General features: G+C 41.6%; 1 protein-coding gene across 3 annotated transcripts; it reads right to left on the reverse strand.

Moving 5' to 3' along the window:
• Positions 1-11476: 11476 nt before the first annotated feature.
• On the reverse strand, positions 11477-22329 carry p3ip1 (Phosphoinositide-3-kinase-interacting protein 1 precursor). 3 transcript variants are annotated; one of them, NM_001252353.1, is given in 6 exon segments: positions 11477-13399; positions 18558-18636; positions 18951-19133; positions 20655-20771; positions 21546-21674; positions 22089-22329. In NM_001252353.1, coding segments are annotated over 6 exon segments (795 nt in total). In that variant the 5' UTR covers positions 22156-22329; the 3' UTR covers positions 11477-13179.
• Positions 22330-24021: the final 1692 nt, after the last annotated feature.

Below are 24021 nucleotides of genomic sequence, written 5' to 3' on the forward strand. Positions count from 1 at the left end.
GTCACTCAATTCATCAGTCTTGTCTTTTTTTGGTGGTCCACCACCAGTAAAATCACTCTCTTCTGATCTTTGCATTCTCTCTTTTTAAAGCCAGTTTAAGGTTCTTCCACAGAGTGTATAAAGGCGGATATCATTCAATATAAGTGATGTCACAAAAATATGAGTATGAGAAATGTGAAATACTGATAATAATGAAGATCTCACCTGAAGTTGTACTCTTCTTGTGGTTACATTTTTATTTGCATTGAATTCACTGCAAATTGCAGCCCAACCACTCTTTTTCTTTTGCTCAGTAGCAGTAGCATGGTTTTTACTTTCAATAACTAGAAGGTTTGACAAAATTTGTTTTAGCAGCGTTTTTTCATACTCACTAAAGTTTTTTTGAACTAATTACTTTTGCCTCTGCCATTGTTTTGTCTCAAGAGTCACACCAGTAATGGTGTTTTCTTTTCCATTCTGGGTTTTTATGAGCCCCAGTAGACCAACAGCGTGTGCTCATACTTAAACCCTGGGTTAAACCTGATTATGTTCTCATTTAGGTTTACTTAACTTACTCCAGGACTCTAAGCCAAATTTAAGCCACGTTCATGAAAGCTACTTAAATGTTCTAGTTTAACTAGTACACATTAAGGCCTACTCCTGGCTTAATCTAAACCCTGTCTAGTTCACATTAAGGCCTACTCCTGGCTTAATCTAAGCCCTGTCTAGTACACATTAAGGCCTACTCCTGGCTTAATCTAAGCCCTGTCTAGTACACATTAAGGCCTACTCCTGGCTTAATCTAAGCCCTGTCTAGTACACATTAAGGCCTACTCCTGGCTTAATCTAAGGCCTGTCTGTGAAAACGGCCCACAGTTTTATGTAGCACAGCCGGCAGCGATAATTTCAGAATATAACAGTCTGTTACAGCATTTTCTGGTAAAAACTCAATAAAACAAGTTTCAAATATTAGGAAAATATCTATAGGGTGAATTCAGAAAGAGTGGAACATATGAACTAGGACGGCTTAATCCTGTCCATTTATTTCTTAGTCTGACAAGAGAAAATCTAAACTATAAAGCCCTTGCAGAGAAATCACATGATCAAAATCACATCACTTCATAGGAAAGACGTTAACATATCTACCAGCAAATGTTAACTAAGGCAACAATAGGTATGCAACCCAGGTATTGAAAAACTTTAGTCCGAAGTGTTGGTTAGTAGGCTATTTGTAATGCGCAATTGTCATGTGCTGTTTGCATCAGGGGCGCAGACATGGGCCTGGGATTACAGAGGCGCACCCACTGGGGAGCCAGGCCCTGAACTGTCCACTGCAATAAAAAACAAAGTTCCACAAAAAGTAGGCATATCATTCCAATCCCGATGAAAAAACAATGGTTGTTTACCGTAATGGCTGGCTTTAGGAGCATTGCTTGGAGAGCAGCTGCCAGACGGTGCGCCTTTTCTGTCAATTTTAGAAAGCAGAGTGCCATTTGCTTTTCCGGTCAGCTGTTTAGGCAGTGCGCGGATTGCTTTGAATTTGATGTCAGCATTTGAACTTTGGCTTGTAAACCTTGTAATCTGATAGCCAGCAGTTAATTTAATTGGGAGGTGGGGAGCTCTCCTTTTTGGTCACCATTCGAAACCAAAAGCTGTTTTATTGTTATTAAAATATAGGTTGTGATAGCTGTAAACCTAATTGATATTTTCATGTATTTGTCCAATAGGCTAGTGCAATTATGGTTGCATGTAGGCCTAATGGTGTGAAAACAAACAACTTAACAACTTGCTATTTAGAGCATTTCCACAAAATACATGTCTTGTTTTTGGCTTCAAATACAATAACAATTGTAGGCTGTAACATACGTGACAGAATGATAATTGAGATAATGAAAATAATTAATGATTACCTAGTTGGGTTTAAAAAAATGTACTTCTTGCTGTAGGCCTACATCCTCATCCTCTGCCTGCATCCCTACCTGTAGCCTACCTGTCTCTGCTATAATGCATGTCCACCTCTCACTCTATCAGTCTTGCTTGTCCATCTTCCTGAATTACAATTATATATTCTAATAGATTAATCTTCCTGGCAAAACGTCATTAAATATTGCTAAGTTATTTAGCTATAGTGTCGATATAATGGGCACCCAGATACTGCTTAGGCAACACAATACTATCAGACAGAGACAAGCTGGCCAGAGGATAAACTGTCGCTGGCCGCCTCTACGTTGGTTACTGTAGCACTATTAATATTATCGGAGCAGTCTTGTTGATACACAAGGTTTCAATATTCTCCAATCCGTCTCGTTCGTTGATACGTTTCAATATTCTCAGAAACACCTTGTTGATGAAATGCTTCAATATTCGCAGAACGTTTCCCTTCCCTGGCGAATAATGCAGACAGGCAAATACAACAATGAGCTGGGCGCACACATAACAAGGAACATCTCTGAATGCAGAGCAGCAATTTTGGTGGTAAGCACACGAGACAATGACACTGTCATAGTACACTGTATGCGCGTTCCACAAGGGTGACTTCATATAGCCTATAGCAGGGGGTCTGCAGCCTTTTTCATATGTGTGACAATTTACAATTGATCCTACAATTTCTAAGGATCTGTGTGCCACTTATTATTTTCAAATAAGCATTGTAGGCTTCTCAACTGTGCCCAGAAAATGTCTAATGCTAATGCTGAATAGCAGTGCTGAATCACGAGCGCGGCCTTAATTTGTAGATTTTTCTTCATTCCTTGGTTGAGATTGTTTGTCTTTATTCATCCTTGTCGATTGTAGGCCTAAGTAATCCTTTGATGTATGCCTTTTATTTCTATGCATGTGTAGGATTTACAGTATCTGGCATAGTTTTCATTCGCAGTCAGCTGTTTTATGCTCCAGTTACTTTCACATTGATGTCGGTATTTGAAGTCGGCCTTGATAGCGTGTATTATGCATTTATTTCATGTTGTACTGTGTGCACTGTCCACAAGTGGGCTAAATGAGTCAATGTAGCCTATGCATGATTCGGTTGAGTAGTACATTGTTCAAGCCATTCCACAGACGTTAAACCTAATATTGAGGTGATAATGTCTGGCAGACATTTTTGTTTGTTTTTGCTATTCTCCAAATAGCATTTGGCGGTACATAGCATGCACATTTACATCACAATTTGGGAGTGCATTATTTCTGACAGTTTTATAACCTTTATCAAACAGAAAAATAAGCTATGTCACTGATCTTACTGTGAGCTTCCTGATTGAAGCTTGCTCTGCCCCCCTTTATGACGTCCCATCACTACCCACTAGGCTATGTTCGGCGTGCATGTCAATATGTTTCACGTGCTTGCATAGGCAACTTTGTGCATGATCGCTCTATTGTACTACATAATTGATAAATCGTATACCTCCACTACACTACTTTGATACGCATCAGTAGGGATTAAGGAGTAGAATATACACAATGCCCACCGACAAAAAAGTGGGTATACGGGTTATACTTGCGCATACCCTCCACTACATCACTGGCCCTTTGTGTTTTACAAAAAGTGCACTCCTACATGAGTGCGCTGGTATAACGGTTCAGAATCACGAACCTGTCACACTGAAGGCCTATTGGTTTGCCAATAACATGTCTATAATAGATAAAAAAATACTTAAGGAAAGTATTGAGTAAAGGGTCTGAATACTTATGTAAATGTGATATTTCAGTTAAATCTTTTTAGCAAAACTTTCTAAACCCGTTTTTGCTTGATGAGGTATTGTGTGTAGATTGAGGGGAAAAAAAACATTTAATCCATTTTAGAATAAGGCTGCGATGTAAAATGTAGAAGTCAAAGGGTCTGAATACACTGCATGTAGTCTCGATTACTACAACACTGCATTGCCGTCTTCTGTAACCTCTTCAGACATAAGGTTCATTTGCATACCATGGATAAATGTACAACAAGACCAGGCAGCATAATGTACATGGTTAACTTAAATCTCTCCTACAATATAAGACACTTAATCATATCACACAATGGAAGCTAAGGCTAGGACCACCCTGTGGCATCACCAAGCAAACTATTCTAGTGTGTCGAAAGGAGCATGCTGCTTAAATAGGGAAATGAAAGGGGGGAAAGGTGATTAAGGGAGAGGGAACAGGTGGAGGGAAGGGGCATGGCTTAGGGTAATTGGAGTCCTGTAGGGATGCCATGACCGTCACACCAGCCACCCTTGGATTATTTTGACTTGAAAGGTCGTTAAGTAGGGTTCGGAAGGATGTGGTGGTCTAGGAGGGAGAGAAGATACATCAGGGGCAAAAATCAACTTAAGTGCATGAACAAGTAGTGCTGGGTGAATAAACAGGAGTGAAATGGGCTTAACTGTAGTCAACAGAGAACTGCTAAACATTAACTAGAGCTAAGTGAGCACATCGCACACAGAGCATGAAGACTATCAAAAGGATATACAACAGACTAAAGCAATTGGCAGTGTAATACATATTTATCAATAGCACTTGCATACAGTATAAACACTCAAATAAGGCACTTACTGATTATTTCACGCAGAAAAGAAAAGCGAATATACCACTTGTGGCAACACCAACAGATTTGCTGTGTTCAGGAGGGGAGAAGGTGGTTATGGCAAGGTGAGGAGTAAGAAAAAGGCTGAAGGGGGGTGATACCAGGCATGGGAAAAGGTGTAGTGGGAAGGGGCATGGCCTAAACCAATTTGGTGCAATTAGTTCATCAATACAGTAGCAGTCCAAACCGTTGTTTTGCCGGAATTGCAAAAGGGATGAACATGTATTAAGTGTGTGCCGAAGGAATGTTGTTGAAGAATCTGAGGGTGTACAATGTTGTAATTGTGATGCCTACCACATTCCCAATTCTCTGGAGTGCCCAGTTAGGGTAACGGAGTATGAGGTGGCAAGGGTCAGGGCTATACAGAAGGTCCCCTACACAGAGGCACGTGAAATAGTTGAAGGAGCGAGGAGAGCTGAAGATAGGGCGGTGGATGCTCCGCAGACTGTGGAGATTTAAAGTGTTGTTCAACAGTTGAGGGGAACTGATGTGCTGATCGTGAAGGTGGATTTTATGGTGTTTATTGCGCATGTGATTAATTGTACTGCACAAACCAACAATCCAAGAAACTGGACATAATGGTATGTGCGGCTGAAAGGTTTTGAGGTTTCCAGGACTTCACTGCCGAAACATTGCGAAGAATACAGTCTGAAGATGCTCTTCTCAGGCCCCAGAGCCTGTAGGGATGTGCGTTGGCAGTTGAATCTCAGTAAAGGAGTACATTAAGTTAAGTTTATTTAGTTTCGTTTTTGTTAATTATTTGGGCTGATATACAGCCACAACAGTAGGTGGCGGAATGCACCTATAGCATTTGTTTGCAGACCGCAGTAATATCAAAGAATAACCTGTACAGTAGGTGGCGGCAATACACAAATAGGTGTAGTCTGCCATAAAACATTGAAGAAGAACACAGTAGGAGCAATTCGTTTATCTGCAGAGGATCTGTGGTAGGAGTGTTGAGCTCAACGAGACATTGCCCAGCTTGGAGTGGCAACTTTTGGGCGAGTGTCGTGTGAGACTTGCGGAGACAGCCTGTCAGAGCGGCAGGCAGACGAGCAATAGCTACTGTCGTAGTACGGATGAAGCCTGAGCTGGAATGGGAAGCTAACTGAAGCTGGCTAGCTTTAGAAAACCTTGAGTAGATCTAGTTTGCTTCATAGCAGTGGCGACCCGTCATTCAGGGCAGGTGAACATCACATTTTTTGCAACCCCCCAAAAATATCAACATTTGGGATATGGGATATGTACTTATGTAAGAGGGGTGTTTGTTTTATGTGTTCCGGGGTTTTGGGGTATTGTTCTATGTTTTGTATTTCTATGGTTTTTCTATGTTGTGTATTTCTTTGTTGGCCTGGTATGGCTCTCAATCAGGAACACCTGTACATTGTTGTTGCTGATTGGGAGTCATACTTAGGTAGCCCTTTTTTCACCTGTTTTTTGTGGGAAGTTGTTTTGCACTGCTATGTTTAGCCTGCAAGACTGTTTGTCGTTCGTTTGTTTTCTTGTTTTGTTATTAAGTGTCTCAATAAAAGTAAATATGAGCACTCAACCCGCTGCGCCTTTGTCTACTCCATACGACACTCGTTACAATATATATATAATTGAGTTAATAAAGCCGCATACAAACATGGTCTCTTTTTTTGTTTTCTTGAGTAAGGCAGCTCCAAAATGCAGGGGTTTCAGCCTAGCTCAGTGCTACGGAGCGTTTCACCATGATTGGCTCAGTGTTCTGTCACTCATGGGGACACTAAGTCACCGCCAAGTCTAAGGGTAGAGCTAGAAAATTCTAGCCCCTTGGGTGCTGCCATAGAGTTACATTAGAAGTGCCCATCCAAGAAGGCCACAGATAAAATTACATCAAATCACGTTATATGTACAGTAGCTTTGATTGGACTGATCATGTCAACATCATACTTTCAAAATCTTAGCTAGCAGCCATCATCATGAATCATTTCGACAATCTACTGGCAAATCCTTTTTAATCCTTGTCATATGAAGAGAAATAATGAAGAGAGATTATAGATAAAATGTATCAGTGCTCATAGGCCATTGGACATAAACATTACACAACAAGTTGGAAATCACAAATTCAACAATGAGTGGTTTGGAAGGAATCAGTAACAGTGGCTAACTGCAAGCATTGCAAAGCAATCACTAGCCTGCTATTCAGTGGAGTGGCTGTGTGGTCTCAAATCTGGGATTAAGGGTCTCTTTTCCAAATTTATAATGATAAACATTCAACATTGGCCATGCTGTCAATGAAGCATGATTTGTGCCACGCTCAAAACAACTGTTAACTCCAAGACACCTGGGCCGTCGGGAATAAACGAGCTCCGACTGGGAAAATAAGTTTTGAACAGTCATCCAAATCGGAATTGTAAATCCGGCCTCTTTCTAAAGCTACGACCTGAAGATCAATGACATCATCATGATTCAACCTTGTTTTTTTCTGAGTTCCCAGTTGTTTTGAAAGCACCATCAATCCAGAGAATGCCAGACTTTGATGACAAAATTTACCCACGAAGGATCGCCGCGCCACCTTCCTGTTCAAGTGGGCACAGCACAACAAGGTGAGTCCAAAAATGTATTGTATGCTATTGCTGCTGCATAAATGATGTAATATGCCAGGGAGATATGTATACTGTAACTAACAAAGTAATACTAAGTGTATATTGTGTAGTAAGATGTTAGTAGCCCATGTGCCTCACCCTAATAATTAGGTCCATTTACCCCTCTTAATTTTGCCTACTGTTCTGACTTGGTGGTGCACATGTAGCCTCTAACCTGTTTTAGAGAAATGTAATCATCGAATAATGTAAGAGCTTTCATTGTCTGCTTATATGCCCACTTTATTTATCCAACGGTTCTGACTTGGTGTACAGGGAGAACACTGTAAGAACGGCCCATGTTCTGAATTCTGTCGTTGTACATTTCAAAAGTGCTAAACAAATAGTTATAGTGACTATGTCCGTCCTAGCTCGCTCATTAATGTCTTAATCAAAAGTTACGGATTGCCTCTTATCCGCTTGTCGTCCCTTTATTGCATAGTTTGTACATCTCAATTGTCATTAGAAACCACATTTGTTTAAGCAAGTCAGCCATATCAGCTATATTTTTTTTAAGACAGTAAATGAGGCTGAATGAACTGTTTCGCTGCCAGACAAGGTTCCGCTGATAGCCAGGTATAGCAGTGGTAAGATGTTGGGACTGCTGTTGAGACTGCTGTTGGGACAGCTTTTTGTAGGCCCAAACAGTTTGTGGGCACCGTTTGTCACGTTATAGTGCAATGAATGTGTTTTGTATTTTTTGCCCCACCAGGATTTACATGCTGAAATCGCCTCTGCTTCGTAGTATACTCTGCTGATCTGATGCTGTAATGGTGTCAAGCGAGTCATGGGTAATTGCTTATGTGGAGTGTGTCTGAAAGTGGCGGTTGCAAAATAAGTGGGAGGATCAACATAAGTGGGTGTATGGAAACCTAACAGCTAATTGGGCAGATTGGTTGCCACTCAAGACCATTTTGCGTGGCTGCTTGCTGCTTTCATGTAGCGTTTTAGCTAAGCCTAACCCTTTCCCTAACCTTAACCTCATTCTCCTAACCTGCTAGTTTAGTTCTCCTAACCTGATATGTTAGTTATCCTAACCTGCCACGTTAATTATCCTAACCTGCCACGTTCATTCTCCTAACCTGCCACGTTCATTCTCCTAACCTGCAACATTAATTCTCCTAACCTGCCACGTTCATTCTCCTAACCTGATACATTAGTTATCCTAATCAGTTTAGCTAAAACGCTACAAGGAAGCAGCCAAACAAAGCGCTCTTGCGTGGCAACCAATCTACCCAATTAGCTCAGCAGTTATGTTTCAATAACCCCAGTTATTTTGCAACGCCCACTTTCAGACACTTCATGTATGCAGTTACCCATTGTGTAAAACCGGTGTTATGATACTAATGATTTGTCTCCACAGATGGTTTGTTTCTATTTCTACCGTTGTGGCGATATAGAGTAGGCCTACCGCTCCATCTAGTGGTCGCGTCGGGGACAACAGTTGTTGACAACTGTAACGTTGTCGCTAACCCTTTACTACCTTTAACCTAATTCTCCTAACCTGCTGCGTTAATTCACCTAACCTGCTGCGTTAATTCACCTAACCTGCTGCGTTAATTCACCTAACCTGCTGCGTTAATTCACCTAACCTGCTGCGTTAATTCACCTAACCTACTGCGTTAGGTCCCGCCTATCTTTTCTTTGCATTAGTGGATACATCTCATTATTGTAATCCTTTTTTAAATATTCGATGAAGGTTGTTGACGTCAACTGCCTGTATTCAATGGAGAGAGATGCCAAAGATTTGTATAACTAACCCAAAACAGACAACAGCTTGTTGTTTTTTTATTTAACCAGGCAAGTCAGTTAAGAACAAATTCTTATTTACAATGACGGCCTACACCGGCCAAACCTGTGCCAATTGTGCGCCGCCTCATGGGACTCCCAATCACGGCCAGTTGTGATACAGCCTGGATTCAAACCAGGGTGTCTGTAATGATGCCTCTAGCACTGAGATGTAGTGCCTTAGACCACTGCGCCACTCAAGAGCCTCCTCTGATGTGTGCTATAGCTTAATTTGCTATTGCACTCCTTAACAACAATATTTTGTCCACTCTGTTCTTAACAGATTCTACTTTTGGAATCAAAAAACTGTATTAAAATCAAATGTTTCATCGATGAGAAAATTTGCAGAATGTCAGCCAAAATTCATCTCCTCCAGCTGCCGGCCACTGCGCTTCCTCTCACCACCATATTTGGTAGTGGGTGGAAACACCAAACGGATGCTTCATATATATACATCCGATGAAATATCTGTCTCATTGTTCTGTCTCATTGTTCTATCTGCTATCTACAAGCCTCATTGCATGAATATGCATCAGACAACTCTGATATAAAGTGTTTTTTCTCAAAGTTGCCGGGATGCCACGTGTCCTACTTATGTCAGTACACAACTTAAGCATTACGAAACTTGAAATTACGAAATTTGATCAAATAAACCTCACATAGCAAATAAGCCCTTTATTGTTTTGCTGACCAAATTCGACACTCATTGGTCTCCTTGCTTGGTGGGCGAAGCAATGGAAAAACGCCATCAGCTGGACGGAAACAGATTTTCTGCCGAGTTGGGCCTCACTCTTCCTCTTCCTCTCTGACAGCGGAAATGGTCAGTCTGCCTTCAGTATTCTCGCCCCAATGAAGAAACATCCTAAGATCACCATGCACAATGCCAAGCGTCGGCTGGAGTGGAAAGCTCGCTTCCATTGGACTCTGGAGCAGTGGAAATGCGTTATCTGGAGTGATGAACCACGCTTCACCATCTAGCTGTCCAACGGATGAATCTGGGTTTGCGTATGCCAGGAGAACGCTACCTGCCCCAATGTATAGTGTCAGCTGTAAAGTTTGGTGCTGGAGGAATAATGGTCTGGGGTGGTTTTTCATAGTTCGGGCTAGGCCCCTTAGTTCCAGTGAAGGGAAATCTTAACGCTACAGCATACAATGACATTCTAGACAATTCTGTGCTTCCAACTTTGTAGCAACAGTTTAGGGAAGGCCCTTTCCTGTTTCCCATGCATAAATCAAGGTCCACACAGAATTGGTTTGTCGAGATCGGTGTGGAAGAACTTGACTGGAGGCTGTTATAGTAGCAAAGGGGGGACCAACTCCATATTAATGCCCATAATTTTGGATTGAGCTGTTTGACAAGCAGGTGTCCACATACTTGTTTTGGTCATGTAGTGTATCAGGAACACCGAAATTGAAAATGAAAAAGATAAATGGAAGATTGTGACATGTTATAACTGAAATAATACTGGAAAATGTAGCCTGTCAATTACGATGATTATGACTGTGAAAATAAAGTTATTGAAGACCAACTTTTAATAAATGACATTGTAAATGAAAGTGATATGGATTGCAGCAACGGGTGTGATAGACAATTTAAATATAATTTTAAAACAAAGCTCTTTGCATCTGTTTCTTTGGATAACGACTTCCATATAATAAGAAATTACTCTCCTTACCACATTTCAGACATTGTTTCTTCAATGAAGTAGGCTACAATATGCTACAATAGGCCTACTGACCTAAATACTATTTCGTACAGTAGCCCTAAGCGAAATTATGAAGCTCACTATTGAGTGTTATCACATTGTTCTACATATAACCTAATTAAATAATCTCCACTATCCGCACAATATTAGAATGCAATATAATTTGATTCCAAATACAACAAAATCACAATTTAGTTTCAAATGTCAAATGTGTAGCCTACAGTTCAGGAATATTTCCTGCTTTTCCCTTCTTGATAAGAAATGACCATTAATGGATTACATACATTTGAAATGAAAAATTAATCCTACTTTTCCATTCATAAAGATTTGTTGTGGTAAACGAGGAAATTAAATACTTTATTTCAGTGTACAGAATTATTGTCAAATAGATAAACAGTACTTAGTCTGATAAAATAGCAAGATCAAATTGTTCTGATAATACCCACCAGAGGGCGAAATTGACTTGAAAAATGTTGGTAGCAATCAGGACAAGATAACGCCGATATCGGTGTTATGAAGTGGTAAATTGGTGGTGGATGATGGTTGCAACTGAGATCAGCTGTGTGTGGGATTTTAGAGCATATTTATGGTTTAAGGAGAGATCATCTGGCTATAATCTATTGGCCAATCTTGGTTTCTATTGGCCCATCATTTTTATATCTTGGTCAGTCCTTGCATGATAGCTCTGTATGAATATATGTATGAATGTGAGAGTGGTTACATTTCTCCAGGCCCATCCCTCTACTTTTTACTAAAACAGAGGTGGGGGGCATCACCTTTGTTATTGTATCAACTCCAGATTGCCCCTTTAAGGGTGAGGAATGAGGATGCAGTTCATCTTTTTCAAAATCTGTTTTATTTCAGTCGCAGCAGTAAAAATCTGCCAAACATACAAATACAAGTACTAACCTCCAATGAGGAGCAACAGTACTTTGATGCATTGCAAAAGTGAAGAAAATGATGTTTACAAAACAATGCACTAAAATGAAGGAACCACAATGATTGAGAAGTAACCAGTGAAGCAGAATGATTTTCAACCATTTGAAAGATGAATAGTCTAATCACAAAACACCATTTGGAGTGATGCAAGGTTGCATTAGCAGAACAATAGAGCAACCATGTAAAGCAGGAAGATATTACCTTTCATCCCAACAAAAGACAATGTGCTGAAATCAATTCATCCGATGATACGTTACATTTTCTAACCAACTCTGTGGCATTACTTTCAGCATCCTATTTCAAAATGTGACAGACTACTTATTAAGCAGTTAACCAATACTGTGCATATCTAATAAGCTAGGTTACCTCAAAAGGTTTGGACTTATGTATCCTCTTTACACTCTTACTTTGCTCCACTGCTTGCCCAAACATTTGGGACACATAATTCAATGGTCTAAATTCAATCTAATGTCACAGGCATCAAATCTTCTGTTCTGTCCAGGCGTCATTCAACATGATCTGTCTGGTTCTAGCCAGGCAACAGACTGAGCGGTATTCTGTTTCACGCCGGTGCTGCTGCATTTTGTCCTGAGAACAAACTGTCTCTTCGATTTCAAAAGAGGTTTCCCTTTTCCTGTCACTCCTTAACCTGAGGAACGATACAGTCTGTCTCATGTAAAGCCAACAAATGGCTGATGTTTGTCGTTACTGTATATTGGCTTCTGTCACACAGACTTAAGATGAGTTAAACAGAAAGATCACCAGGGGAACCATGCAAAACATTCAGATGCATCATGCTAAGGCAACGCTACTGCTTCAGCGAGCGGGAGATGTTGCCTTTTCTTTTGCAGATCTGATTTAGACCTAATATGAATTTTCTCTGAAGCTAATTCATTACTCCACACATCTGTCCCAACACTGTCTTTCAGACAGAAAAACACAGATGTCTAACAGGGCTATGCTATACATCTACTGTATACTAGATGCCCTCCCATACCTGACCTAGCACAGCCAAAGGGTCAGGGGACGTGAGTAGCATAGTTTTCTCTGGTAAGCCCTTAACACCCAACTGCCGCACTTCAATATGAAAAAGAAAGCAGAAAATAAGAAAAGGCTATGAATTCCCCCTTTCCAAGCAGTGACTCTTACTCTCTTCACCCAAATCTCATAAAATCATCCTCTCTCATTAACGTTGATTGATACACATCCCATTGCTATAGCAGGGGGTCAGCCCATGATCATGTTTTCTTGGATATCAAATGCACTATTTCTCAATGAGCATCCCTGACATTCACATTTGTACACAACCATCACCAGATCCACCTGATGGTCTCCACGTGGAGTGACATTAGTCCTCCTCCACCTGTTGTGTTGTATTTTTCCCCTGTTTGTGACACGTGTGTGTGTGTGTGTGTGTGTGTGTGTGTGTGTGTGTGTGTTAGAAGCAGGGCAATAAGGACACAGAGTTCAGTCTTTGGAGCTCATCCCTTCTCCTCGTAGGCCTTTAAAAGGGGGGTGATTTGGGGGCAGAGGGAGGTCAGGCTAGGGGAGTGTTTGGTCCTGCCATGGTCCATTCCCAGTCCAGTGGGGTGGTCAGTGCTCAGGCTCCTGGTGTACCAGCCTGCTGGCCCATCAGGGGGTCTCCCCCCTCCCCTACCATGCCATCCTGGGTGGGGGTCTGCTTCTCGGCCGTGATGACGATGGTGTTTTCATCCAGCAGCTCACAGGTTGGGTTGGAGAAGGCCGACAGGGGCAGGGTGATCCTCTGCATCTCTCGCTCATACACACGCTGCTCATGCTGCTTCTTCAGGTCCCGACCTCTGCAGCAAACAACACATAGACAGAACAGGTTAGGTGGACTGTGGTACCAGGGGCGGAGCCAGAGGGGTGTCCGGGGTGGCACTGGACACCACTGACATCTGATTGGCCACCCCGGGTGCCACACCAAAATGTTATTCCCTACAGGCAGTTTGATGCTGATTGACATCTCATTTCACCTCTTGTTGAAAGAAGCAATTATTTTGACGTTTTCAAATCGAGGACGAGAGAATGTTAACGTTGGTTGCAAGATACAGAAGAAGATGAACAAACAGAAGAAGAGAGAATTTCCACAGCTCCACAAGCTCTTTTCGCGATTAGCGAAAGCATCATATTTGAAGTAAGTTTTAAGGTTTAGCACCGGGTTTAGGTTTCCTGAACAACTTTTACGAAAGTTGAGTCGCTGTGTAAGTTAACGTTAGACCGTTGGCTCCATGAACAGACAGTTAATCATATAAGAGAGATCGGTTCCCAATTTAGCCTAACATTATGTTTACATCTGTGCAGCGTCGTAAGTTACAGTATACAAATGTTTAGCTAATGTGGGGTAACTAGCAGGTTACAGCTGCCAGTGTTCAGCAAGTTAACATTCAGCAATTTGAAATCCATTAACTCAGATTTTCGTACTTGAACTCAAAACGAACAATTGTTATTATCAATCTGTTAACGTTACTCAAAAGATTACCACAATTTGCAGATACACCTTTACAATAGCAAACAGGCTAAGAAATTATAGCTAGCTAAGTTACTTACTGCAGAGTAGGGCTAGCCATGATCTAACTAGTGACTTAGGCTGGTAGTTGATTTTAAGGTACAGTTATGATAATGAGGATTTGTAATTGAGATTGGACTAAAATGTGGGTAATTGGATGCTTAGATGTAACCACAGACTGTCTTATTTTTGCATAGGGTCAATTAAACATGAAAAGAAAGGGAGAGATATCAGATTTCTTTTTAAAAAGAAGCAGAAACAGGCAGATCAGCCAGAAGAGGACTGGCCACCCCTCATTGCCTGGTTCCTCTCTAGGTTTCTTCCTAGGGAGTTTTTCCTAGCCACTGTGCTTCTACACCTGCATTGCTTGCTGTTTGGGGTTTTAGGCTGGGTTTCTGTACAGCACTTTGATATATCAGCTGATGTAAGAAGGGCTTTATAAATACATTTGATTTGAACAGACCCCAGCCCTTGCATCACCACCGGACCCCAGAGCAGCTCCCTACCTGAGGCTAGTCAGAGTCAGTGTGTTCAGACTTCACAAGGACCCAGTCTACCACCACCAGGTCAGAGCATCTACCAGACAGTCAGTCACATGCCCAGTTCAGAATTTAAGTTTAGCTTCAGCTTTTAACAGATGATTTTGTCAGATTAAGCCTCACTTTAAAATGTTGGTTCATGTGTGTTCTTGTTTGATGGCTGTGGCATTTCTATTTTGATCATACACTAATGGTTCTTGTGTTATTTGAATGTAATGGATGTATCACAGAGACCTCTGGCTCTGACAGAGAGCAAGACAGTGAGCCAGAGCTGCCAGGAGATGTCATCAAGCCCCTCCCTACTGCATCAAGCACCAGATATGCTGTTCCAACAGGACCCAATGGTAGACCAGGCCTATACTTTAAACTACACATTTTAGTTAGCAGCTGTTACTATCTAATCTTGTGGATCCCTTAATTATACATTTCCATAGAGATATGACACATTATTTAATGTGTATTTCAGACATTTCAAGATCCAGAGAAGAGGATCCTGTACAGCTGTGTTTGAAAACATTTCCCAGAACTCAGCATGGCACTAGGAACAGGGCTTTCAACAGCTCCTGGTATAAGAACAATTCATGGCTTAAATATTTTGTAAGTCAAGATTCAACTTATTGTTTCACCTGTAGGCATTTTTCTTTTCCCAATACACCTGAATCTGCCTTCACATCAAAGTCAGGTTTTTGTAACTGAAAAAAGGCTCTGTTTAAAGATTCTGGGTTTAAGCTCCATTCAATGGCAGAGCATCATATCAATGCTATGTATGCTTGGAATCAGCATAAAAGGGCTATAGACAGCAACTCATCAATGTTAGATGCCATAAATGAGGACCGGGAAAAGAAAGTGGAGGAAAACTGTACTTACATTAAAACAATTGCAGATGTGCTCCTATTAATTGCCACTCAAAATATAGCACAGAGGTCATCGAGAGTCTGATGACTCTCACAACAAGGGTATTTTTTGACAATCTTAGAAGAAATAGCAAAGCATGACCCTCTCATAGAGAAAAGGATGAATGCATGTGGCAATGCTAAGTACACAAGTCACCAAATCCAGAACGAAGTTCTTGGGGACTTAGCTGAGATGGTACAAAGTGAAATAATAAGAGAAGTAAAAGAAAGTGAAGATTTTCGTGTAATTGCAGATGAAACCAAAGATTTAAAGAAAAAATAACACGTCTTTAGTTGTGCGGTACTGTTACAACGAGGCCATCCACGAGAGCTTTTTGCACTTTCAGTCAGCTGAAAGCTTAGATGTCTCACAAAAATTATAATTGATTGCCTTGATTAGGCCAATTCCCAAACTTTTCTTTGCTATTAGTTAACATAATATATATGAGCATAAATATGATACTCTAAATTTGTAATATTGATGGGCACCAAAATTATTTTTTAAGTCCATTTCTGCTTGATACCTGGTATGTCAAATTGCAGTGTTTTTTTGTAAATAATTTTTTTTGTAAATAAACTATGCAATTTATGCAACACACAAATGCTATCTTATCTCCTTGGTGCTTGAGCTTTATTTTCTGAAAATATTTTGTATGTTCAACACTTGTAGACCCAGATTATATATATTCATGAAAACGGAGTGACTCAAGTCTCTCCAGTATGTGAGTACTGTGTGTGTGTGTGTGTGTGTGTGTGTGTGTGTGTGTGTGTGTGTGTGTGTGTGTGTGTGTGTGTGTGTGTGTGTGTGTGTGTGTGTGTGTGTGTGTGTGTGTGTGTGTGTGTGTGTGTGAGAGAGAGAAAGAAATTGAGCTGCAGTTCCGAGGTAGAGACACTGACTATTCATAGTATGTTAAAGAATTCTAGTGAAGTACTGAAGTAACCCTATATAGTGAAGTAACCCTTTTGGACCACACTATCTGCCACATTGAAGAACTCTGGGTTAAGTGAATTATCACTTCTACCTCTAATCAGTAATCATAGGATTCATTCATGCGCCTTAGATGCCATGTTAGGGTTACACACTCATTTTCTGTCATGGTCTATGGACCCCCTGAAGTAGCCGTGGCCACCCCATGTATAAAACTCTAGTTCTGCCACTGTGTGGTACTGATCATAGTGTTGGGGCAGATTATATACACACATGGGGTTGACAATTGCTATTTCACATTGCAGTTTGCAGAACTAATGTCTTTAACCTGAGGAAAACACAGCTATTAAATCAGAGAGGCTCATCATAGCGTGCCTCAGCAACTTATTTTGACCTGGATAGTCTTTCAAAACACTTGGAGAGCCAGCTTGGGTCCTGATTTCTATTCATGACAAGAACGAGAGGTAGTGTCCCATGCTCAGTCTCATACCACTGGATGAGGGTATTTTTAACAGTGTCCCATGCTGAGTTTCATATCATTGGATGAGGGTATTTTTAACAGTGTCCATTAATCTTCTGGTTGCAGAAATGACAGGGGCGGTTCAAGGCAGTATCTGGTCTGGTACAGGGAAGGGAATGTTTTGATGGAGACCGGGGGTAGCTGGTGGCAGGCATGCTGCAGTATGAGCTAAGCCAGTCCAGGCAGTATGAGCAAAGCCAGTCCAGGCAGGTGACTGGAGTTGTCTCAAATGGCACCCTATTCCCTATATAGGGCTCTGGTAAAAAAAGTAGTGCACCATGTAGGGAATTGGGTGCCATTCAGGACACAATCTGAGAGTGTTGTGAGGTCTGCTATCTGCTGAGCCCCAGCCGGCACAGGGAACATGCCATACTGTTGGACGGGAGCCTCTTCCTGCCCCCTGCTTCTATGCGACACTACGCCCCACTACAGCACTGATTCTACACATTGGGTCTGAGTTATGTAATTTTAGGAATCAGCAAATCCTCCTAACCCTCGCTATTTACTTATTGTGTGGCTATCCTTCCAAATCTTGTCTCGTTGACTCGACAAGCCTGGGATTCAGAGGCTGTACCTTTTCCCTAAACCGGATATTACTGCGTGAGAAAGAAAAAGGCTAAAACTCTGTATGTACGTATGATTGGAAATTGATCTAATCAATTTCATTCAAGCTACTCTCAAAAGTACACACATTTCATTGGTGGCATGGATTCACCATCAATATGTGATGATGCTTGCTTAGCCTCCTACATGTATAGTAAACACGCATCACATTACTGATGTCACTTGTCTCTGAGTGCAGGTCTAGCCCCCCCGGACTCAATCAGCTGCTGCCGCTGCTTCCCCTCATTAATAATGAGCTACTTAGAATAGATAACGATGACAGTCCCACATAATCAGATTGGACAGCCAAACTCTGAGCTTCAAGAGCATCTAGTTCAGTGCTAGAGGGTATCAGTCAGAATCCCACCCTGTACAGCACTGGGCCCCTCTTTCTGCCTGCTGCACCACTGCAGTGGATTCTCTAACTTTCCAACCCCCCCCACCCCCAGGACTCCTTCACGCTCTCCACTCTTTCAGAATCAAATGTGGGTGCCTAAAATAGCCAGACTGCAGGCATTCTCTTCCCCTGTTTTTCTATTCCATTTCTTGTTTTCACGTTGTTGTTGTCTTTATGGCAGTGGGTCTCATCACATCCGAGTGACACCGCTCTACATCCTGGTAACATTCTGTGCCCACTGCCCACACATGCCCTCCCTCACCCCACTGACATTCCGCCAAAGAGCTGTGCCAAGCCTGTGCAACGCTACATTCGAGTTTTGAATCACCACTACACCACCGTCTCTCTCGCAGTAGAAAGAAGCATCTGTTGCAAATCGATGAAACATTGTGTTCCTACTCTCCGGAGAGGCACCATTTAGTCTTGTGGTGCACGACATGTGTTCTAGTTCTTATGTCACTCACACATACCACATGATACAACCTAACAAAGTAGTAAAACATAGCTAGGGTTGTAATGTTCTCTCTCCAGTTGTAGCACCTAGTGTAGCATAGTGGCTGATACTGACCTCTTGTAGAAGTATCCGAAGGTGATGCCCACTCCGAGGAGGATGATAATAGCCATCATGAGGATACCAACCACATAGCCTGAAAGAGACATGACACACAGGCTCTATGGTTACCAAACTGAATTCACAAAAGTTTATATACAGTATGTATTTGAAAATGTGCATATCAGTGCACTTCACTTGCAGTGAGGCAAATAATGATGTTATCCCTATGAGAATATTTTGAATCCTTTATAACTCATTTATATGACCATTTATATCCATCTCATTGTACCAAGCCGAGCTGCATCAAGTTGGCCCACTCTTTTTAGTACTATCCCTTTAGGCTCACATGTTATGGCCCTATGGCATCCCCCCTATCCCCTATGGCTCAGCAGTGAGATCAGGACATACCAAGAGTGCCCAGGTCCTTCTTCTTCTTGGGTCCTGTGCGTACCCTCTGGATGATGCCCATGACTGGCTGGACCGCATTACCCCCTCCCTGGGCAAGCCCAGACTTGGCCGGCTCAAAGATCTCTGTCTGTGCTGTGGTGAGGGGGCCTGCCTCTGATGCTTCTGCCTCTGTAGGGGCTCCGTCTGTGGAGACAATATGATCAACATCCAGTCCCCAAACACTGACCAACCGCCATGTTAGTTTGCTTTTTGTTTTTTCCGATGTTGTATTTGGGTTTCTGTACTTGAGGACACATGATAGAAATAGTTTTAACTCTATTTCTTGTTTAATGATTCACATTTCCCAGGCCGGTCAGAAGAGGCTCTTTACATGCTTTATTGTAGAATCTACATTGAGATAAAATAAATGAGTGAATAGAGGAGGAAACTAATTTCCACTTGGTTCCATGTAGTAAATGGCATGGTTTCTAATCACTGCCTTGTTTGACATCAATCAAGTTGACACAGAGGCTATCTTCAGATGGGCAGGAGAGCTACTGGATTAGTGTAATTTGTTTACTTTGGAAGCAGTTCTATAAAGAAAATGCATAATTAAAAATGACAGCCATTTCACAGCAAAATGGGGCAGAAGCGCACTACACGTGATGTGATCGCAGTCTCAGGGGAAAGGAAACTGCAGCTGCGGATGTCAACATCTGCTCTCCAAAAAAGGTGTTTACCAACTCTGCTGGAGTTAAAGAACATGAGGTCATAGCCAGCATTAGCCAATTCCCTGCTGTCTCCATGGGAAAGGTCTAATTTCCACCAATGGGTTGAGTAAGAGGTTCAGGCATATACCTAACCTTAGGAGGCCGCCTGCCTAACAAGTTAAGGCTCTTTAAAATGTAGCAATAACAGGGCCCTTGTTATTGTTTGACATGCACTGTCTTCCCAGACAATGAGAGGTCAAAGATCAAACCCCCAGGAAACAGCCTCATAGTGGATTGACTCTTCTCTCACAGCTTTTCACATGGGAGAAGAGACTTCTCCAGATATGCCTAATCAGCAGGCTTATAAAAATAAAATAAAATGCAGCAGTTTGTGTATAAATGCATAACCATAAAAAAAGATCTACAAATATCTCGTCTAAAAATCTTCAGCTAAAGATCTCTAGTTTCCTTATTTTTATATTCTTTATTTAACTAGGCAAGTCAGTTAAGAACTTGCCTCCTAGAACTTGAGAAGAAATACATTCTAGGTTCCCAAGAAAGAAACACACACCTCCCATTAGTTTGCTTGATTCTCAAGGCCAACTCTTAGGGGGACATTCCCACCATAACACTTCTAAAGCCTCGCACTTTGACCTTAATAATAACATTCACAGGGTTAGACAAGTTCTCAGAAAAACATTTACATTTCACCTCTTTAAAGTTAGAGATTTCTCAACTACAGTGACTTTCCTTTCCAAGAACTGTTTTCAGAATACATTTAGGGAAGGGCAGAGGAAGCAGAGGAAGCAGCCTCCCCCCCATCCAATAATGTGTTTTTACCCATCCCTGACCTACATTTCAATGTGTGTGCATAATATATATTCCCTCCGTCAGGTATATGTTAAAACAGCATTTTACATACATTTCCCCAATGTAGTGCATTGACTTGTGTACTGTCAGTGGAGGTATTTCTATTAGACTGATTATTTCTTTGTATGACTGGGCAGCTAAATACCTTTGCAGGTGTCAATGGCACATGATTGTCTCTGTGCCTCAGCATCTGGGCCAGTCACGTAGCACCAGGGCTTCTCAGAGGAGTCTGGGTTACGGCAGTAGTTATGTTCCCCAATACCTACAGAGCATGAAGAAAAGGACATCAACATCCTCACTGTTCCTCACAGGTGGAAAAACCCTCACGGTATAATTCATTAAAAGCTTGCATAATGAACACAAAGGGCATGAAATATACTGTACTACTGAAATGCATGCTCTGGCTCTGTATTTTGCCAACAATATTGAAATACGTCAACCCTGACCTTATTAATATAACCCACACAGAGAGACTAGAGCCTGGAGTTATACACTCATGTCAGGAACATCTATAACCAAACAAAGAGATCTTTGAGCCGGCCAAGTCTGGGCTTGCCCAGGGAGGGGGTAATGCGGTCCAGCCAGTCATGGGCATCATCCAGAGGGTACGCACAGGACCCAAGAAGAAGAAGGAGCTGGGCACTCTTGGTATGTCCTGATCTCACTGCTGAGCCATAGGGGATAGGGGGGATGCCATAGGGCCATAACATGTGAGCCTAAAGGGATAGTACTAAAAAGAGTGGGCCAACTTGATGCAGCTCGGCTTGGTACAATGAGATGGATGTATATTAACATTTTTACCATCACAGTATGAAAAAAAAAAATGCATTCACTACTGTAAGTCGCTCTGGATAAGAGCGTCTGCTAAATGACTAAAATGTAAAATGTAAATGTAACAAATGTGCCATTTAAACCAGGGCACTTCTAGTGAACACCACAACAATTGTGGCAGATGAGAACTTGTCAAATCAATGAATTATCAATTTGTTGGTATATTACATGTTTGGTTGTGTCATGAAATGACAATGTAATTTACCCATTTGTGAATCTCTATACGCCATAACATCATAGTCCCGGGTTGTGTTGGTCCAGTTCAGACAGGTTAGTCCTGTGTAGGAGCTCTGTTGCTCCCCCCTGTACTCTACACCGTTGGATTTGATGCAGTCTGGGGACACATTGATTTATGGAAAAATGAACATGTTCAGTTGAAAATAAAGAGGAGAAATCAATAGCAAATAAAACATCAACATACTGTAAGTGCAGAATCTAGAAGTAATACATTCAACAACGAATTGCCACGAAAGTTCTGTAATCGTACATTCATATTAATAATCAACACAAAATGTATTCTTGAATCTCCTTGTTGTAAACAAATACATTTTAGAACTTGCATTTTCTTGGACTCAATTTCTCAGGCCCTAAGCCATAATGAAACTATACAATTCAAATTCTTAACTGATAAAGGGGGTATATTGAGTATATAACAAAAACAAATAAACATAATTTTATGTAATAAAAAATAGACTGGTGTGAACAAAGGCATTGCTTTTCAGTCGTCATAATAAGAGTATTGTGTTACCTTCAGCATTGGGTGTTCTGTCCGCTAAAGCCATGCTTAGCAAAACAAAGTGCAGCGAGAAAAACATTCTGTAGAGTTGACAGGATGAATAAAAACGAAAAATTATCAGTGCACAAAAGGAAATAGATGGGTTATTTAAATAAAACAATCTGTTCTATTGTGGGAGAGCCTATGCTGAATAATTCAGTCAAACTGCTCTCCTCTCTGCAGACTAGCCCTTCTTCTCCGCAAAGCAAGATCTGTTTACTTCGTAAACAACCTCTCTCTCGTTCTCTCGGAGAAGGAACGCCCCTTTGCACTGCAGTACCGGGTGGCTGCAGCTGCGGCGCGCTGCCTTTTTCAATGTCCTAGACGTAGAGCCAAAAGTGCTCCACCCAGAAACTCGCTCCATCCATTGGGACCAAATTGACATGCTCAGATTGGTTACTTGGCACTGAATAGTACATATTTTAATATCGTATCGTCATGGAGTTATACGATTTGAATAACTCACTGTTTCTCTTGATGTTTGAGCAGCTAAAATGTAGTTTTTATAAGTAAATAATATATGGTTCCTTTAGGATCTGTTGATTTGAATGAACTGTGTTAAGTGAAAAGGTTTTTAGACGGCCTTGTTATACTGATCACTGATCAGTTGCATCATCCTTTTTTCTAATCTTCTTTTGATGTAAGATTTAGGTGATCTCCTCCTTTGGCAGCACAGAGCAAAGCCAACCCACTGCCCCACCAACTACATTATCGGCTGCAGGAGACATGGCAAAATGAATTGCAGAAAATGAAACAATGAGAAGCTCCTTAGAGTAACAGCATTGAAACACTTCTCCCTTGTTTGTTCCCCATTTAGCCTGCTGGCCCACTAGGCCCAATGGAACACATTACAGAACTCATAAATTATTTCCCCACTGCCCTACTTCGCCAGCGTACAAAACAACACTCTGAATATAGACTGTCCAGAGTCCAGACACCGTCCCAATGTATCTCTCAAAAAGCCTCTCTGCCTTCCTGAGCTGTCCAAAGATTACCCCAAAAGACTCACACTATAAAGTATGAGTGCTGGAAATAGACTTGACTTGCAACACTTTACATATTACCTCAATTATTACCCCCAAGTCATAAGACTCCTGAACATCTAATCAAATGGCTACCCAGACTATTTGCCTTGCCCCCCCCCCCCCCCTCCCCACACTGCTGCTACTCTCTGTAATTAGTTATTATCTATGCATAGTCACTTTAATAACTCTACCTACATGTACATATTACCTCAATTACCTTGACTAACCGGTGCCCCCGCACATTGACTCTGTACGGTTACCCCCTGTATATAGCCTCGCTATTGCTATTTTACTGCTGCTCTTTAATTATTTGTTCATTTTATTTTACATTTATCTATTTTTTACTTAACACTTATTTTTCTTAACCTCTTAAAACATTGTTGGTTAAGGGCTTGTAAGTAAGCATTTCACTGTAAGGTCTACACCTGTTGTATTCGGCGAATGTGACAAATACAATTTGATTTGATTTTTTTATCCCAGCTATGCCCTTTGCTCCCTCCACACAACCTTCCTCCACCACCCACCCCCTCTCTCTGACAGGACAGGACATCAGAAGGCTATGGGGACTGGAGGGGGCCGATGTTAAATGCTGCCCCCTCTCCCTGTGCAGGCAGCTGGGTGTTCAAAGGAGAGAGGCCCCTGTTATTGTTGGCTGACCCCAGCAGAAGGAGAGAGCCACAGGCCACTGGCAGAGCATGACTCATTCACTCAGCAGCCGCTTTTCAAACAAACGTCACCCTGCTTTCAAACAATTACCAATACAAACCCTCTCCCTCTCTCTCGTACTCTCTATCCCATTCTATAGTCACTCTGTCTTTCTTCCCCATGCCAATACAAATACTCTCTCACACCCAGTTCTCTCTCTGGTTCATCTAAACACA

The sequence above is a fragment of the Salmo salar genome, chromosome 24 (genome assembly GCF_965601325.2).
Source record: "Salmo salar chromosome 24, fSalSal1, whole genome shotgun sequence".
Lineage (NCBI taxonomy): Eukaryota > Metazoa > Chordata > Actinopteri > Salmoniformes > Salmonidae > Salmo > Salmo salar.